General features: G+C 31.7%; 1 protein-coding gene across 1 annotated transcript; it reads right to left on the bottom strand.

Moving 5' to 3' along the window:
* Positions 1-847: 847 nt before the first annotated feature.
* On the bottom strand, positions 848-3,722 carry LOC136228624 (GDSL esterase/lipase At2g04570-like). Its single transcript, XM_066017061.1, has 2 exons — positions 3,300-3,722; positions 848-1,616 (listed from the first exon to the last, which is right to left on the bottom strand). Exons 1-2 carry the CDS (start codon positions 3,672-3,674, stop codon positions 933-935), a joined length of 1,059 nt encoding a protein of 352 aa, XP_065873133.1. The 5' UTR covers positions 3,675-3,722; the 3' UTR covers positions 848-932.
* Between the last annotated feature and the right edge of the window lie 408 nt (positions 3,723-4,130).

Here is a 4,130-nt window from a genome sequence, read left to right as displayed (position 1 = left end):
GGAAGTCCTCTAAGTGTTGTCTTCCGAACCAAAGACAAACGCAATCTTAGTTGGTAGTTAACTAACATTGCCTCCGAACCTCAATCTTTGCACTCTGAGTTGTGCTGTGAGAAACATTTTACACGTGAAAACTTTTTAAATCCTTAATAGTTCCATTAACCCCCCTCTGGAACTAATTCTCATATAACTAAGGGACCAATATTAACAACTTGGGAGTCCGACAAACAAAAGAAAAAACCATAAAACAGTAATCTTTCCACTTAAAGTCTTTTGATTGATGAGGGGACATAAGCTGAGAACCATCTTTAGGGAAATTCATCCTAAAGCTTGCTTTCAGAATTTGCTGAAATAAAAATGCAAGCAACACTGCTCCCATTCAACTTATGCTATATATTTATCTGCACGTATAAGATATTGCTTAAAGCTCAAACCAAATGCCGTATGCTTGCTATTCTGTCACATTTTTCTTTAATCCAATCCCCTATACAACATTGTATGTGCTTCTCGCCTAAGAAAATACCATACTAATTTGAACAATAGTGTTGACAATGACAGCTTAAAAAACAAAATGCTAGGATGCTAATGGAATGGAGTAAATGAGAAGCACAAAGAAGCATGACCTTAAGCCACAATACAAAGACCAAATGATAGAAATTTTGTTTGCATCACTTGTTGGTCCCTTGTGAGATAGAATCTAGTTCCAAAGGAGGAGGGGTGAATGGAACTATTTTATAGAAAAATTTCTTATGGATGGAGAAGCAAAGAAAGTAAAAATTGAAATAATTCCTTGTAAATAAACTACTACTATTTTATTCATTATATTATATGAACTAGCTACCAACAAAAGTATAATAAATACTAGTAGTAGATTAGCTTAATAATAAAGAGGCAATAGTATTTATGGTACGTACATGATAATAAAAGATGAATGATTAGTTCATCTTATAAAGGAGACTCTTAACAACATAATTAGCTATAATCTGATTAGTTTTCTGAGTGGTGTGGAATGAATCCCAAAAAACATACTTGTCTGCATTTGTGCATGTGAATAGATTACTTTGGCTGCATGCATATCCCATCTCATACATCCCTGTTGCACAACATGCCATTGCTGTCACCTCAAATCCATATAATGATGGATTTTTAATTATGTGTAACAGAATGTTATATGGGTTTGAAAAAACCAGGTGAAGTCCAGGAAGTTGTTGGTTAAGCTTGGGAACCAGACCATTCAGTTTTGAATTGAAATCTATGGCTACATTGTTGTATCTTTCAACACAATTGTTTCCACCCATAAGATTTGTGCTTCTTTCAAGTGGCATACACCCCATCGGAGGCAGGCCTCCAAGTGATATTTTCCTAGCACCTAAATGGTATAGTTTTGTGATGAAATTTTGAGCAATTCCTGCAAGAAAACTTTGGTATTGTGTGATGTTGTACTCAGAAGATCTGCCTGGAACAGTGTAGTAATTTTCAAGGAAATCATTAGTTCCAATGCTGATTAAATAAAGTGATTGTGATATCCTTTGATTTGCATTTGCTTCTCCTAGATACGCTTTCAATCTTGTCTGATAGTTGTTGTAAAACTCTAGCTGCTTCCACAATGGAATCACTGACTGCAACACATTATCAACTTCAACACTTTAATTACTCTTTCATAGATCACTCACTGCACTATCTCTACACCTCGACCAATCCCTTCTTAAATATTTTTCAATTCCTATGCTAAATGTAAAAATTGGATACTTACTTTTATCAGAGAATGAAAGTTACCGTGACAAGTTTGGTTTAATTTTGACAATATATATTTTAATTAATAATAATATAGGTCTTGTCAAGAATGAAAAATAATTAAAACCTAAAAATAAATGTAACCAAATAAATAAAAAAGTTAAAATATAAACAAATTGTCAAATAGAAAAACATTTATTACGATAACTTCTTGCTTTTTGAAATTCAACAATAACAAAGTATTGAACATTAAAAAAGAAAAAAAGAAAAAAAAAAGAAATGGACCATCCTGTTTTTGGAGCCTTATCCAATTGAACACCTTGCATTGCATATAGGGCTGTAATCGAGCCGAGCCGAGCTTTGGCCTGTTCAAGCTCGGCTCGCTATAAAATTAACGAGCTCGAGCCCGAGTCCGAGCCGAGCTTGCTATAAAATTAACGAGCCAAGCCCGAACCGAGCTTTGGCTTGCTCAACGAGCTTGAGCCGAGCTTCGAGGTTGTTTCGAGCCCAAAATCCTCTTTTGGATTTGGTTCATTAAGAAAATTATCTAACCATGAATTGTTTGTGAGTAAATTGTTAATTATATTTGTGAAGTTTGCTCGCAAATAACTCTTTAATTGTGTACATAAACAAGCTCACAAGCAAAGTTCGTGAATAAATAAACAAGATGCTTATAAATAGTTCGTTTATTACTCATTTATTATGTTTGTGAACGAACTCATCTAATAGCAAATGAAATAATATTAAGTTTAGATATTTGTGAACTAACACAAAACTATATAGTTTTTTACAAAACTAAAATTTGTTCATAAATGTTTTAATCGAGCCTGCTCGCGAGCTTTGGCCTGCTCAAACTTGGCTCATTTACGAACCGAGCCAGTAAATCGTGTTCATGAGCGGCTCGTACTTAAAACTAAGTTGGATAAATACATCCATGGCATGTTATTATTTTCATTATCTTTATTAAACTTTAAAATCGGTATTATACCACGTGAATTCTGAATTTTAGTAATATATAATGCCTCAATTAAAATCATTACCTTATAATGAAAAATTTAAAGAATTAAATTTGTTTAGAACCACATTTTTCATATAATTATCTTTTTCGATTTCCTAATTCACTATTTTTAGAAATTTATCAGTCTAAACAATTATTCTATCAATTTGAAAATAATTGTCACATTTAACTAAATCACAGAAATTATTAATTTACATTAAATTTATAGAATATAGACTAAAATATCATTTATCTCACTTTATGAACTTTTCTAATTTTTTTTGTATCATTCATTAAATTAAATCACTCTTCATATATTAAAAACTTAAAATGACAAAAAGTGCAGTTAATATTAAGTTCATTAATAAGATAAAATAGGAAAAAGTTGTCTTAAAAAAATATGACAATTATATTGAACAGAGGAAGTTCTAATAAAAAAAAAAAAACAACTAAATGAACTAAAAACCAAACTCACAAAATGATGAATGTAAACATTATGAATAGTTTTAAAGTGATTGGTAAATACATAAAAGAAAAAAAAGATAAAAAAGGAAAGAGAGATTGTACGTACAAGGACATCAGAAGTGGCGTTATCATAGCCAGTAGCAGCAGAAGCAAAAGAAACACCGACAGCGAAATCAGAAATGTTATAAGATGGATCCAAGTATGCTGGAATTGTTGGTTTTAGGCCCATACTTTCTGATATAAAATCTGTTGTAATTCTACCATTGGAGAATCTTCCAGTGGGCCTTCCGCCTTGAAAGTCACGTCCATATGGCTCAAAATTGCTTCTGGCCACCGTCGGTATATAATTATTGTTCCCAGCATCAACTGAAGAGTCCCCAAACACTATAATTGCCGGAATTTTGGCCTCACTTCTCATCACTTGTACTGCTAACAGACTAATAACAACTACTAAGCTATACTGTTTCTTTAAGTTTCCCATTTCAAATGTCTTTTGAGTGTGTTGGAGTGGAGTGGTTCCTCACATATTTAAATACTCCACCGAAAGTAATGACAATTTTGTTTTTTGTTTTTTTTTTCTTCAGGACAGTTTGTTGACAAATTAATTGCTACTACAAAAAAGGTTGTACTTAAATATATGCCTATGCATGCATATATGGTTAATAAGAAAAGCCTTTGCACTTTTATTTTTCAAAATAATCAATTAATACCTTTAATATGTTTATTCACTAAATAAACTTACTTAGATTGTATGCACTTTAATCTTTTCCTTTTTAAATCTTTCATTGCTCTACCACGTACAGTTTAGAAGGTTAATATGCTATTTTAAGTAAGTCCAATTGACTTTATTATAAAGATTCAATTCTTGTTAATTCCTTTTAATCTCAATTTGATATGCTAAATCTTTAATTAATTATAATTCCATACATTGAGTTTC

This window comes from Euphorbia lathyris, chromosome 5 (genome assembly GCF_963576675.1).
Source record: "Euphorbia lathyris chromosome 5, ddEupLath1.1, whole genome shotgun sequence".
In the NCBI taxonomy this organism is placed as follows: Eukaryota; Viridiplantae; Streptophyta; class Magnoliopsida; order Malpighiales; family Euphorbiaceae; genus Euphorbia; species Euphorbia lathyris.
This window is presented reverse-complemented; position numbering and strand designations above follow the sequence as displayed.

Coding starts and splice junctions, on each gene's coding strand:
- LOC136228624 (XM_066017061.1), bottom strand. CDS start 3,674: ATGGGAAACTTAAAGAAACAGTATAGCTTAGTAGTTGTTATTAGTCTG. Junction 1,617..3,299: donor ACGCCACTTCTGATGTCCTT/GTACGTACAATC, acceptor AATGTGTTGCAG/TCAGTGATTCCATTGTGGAA.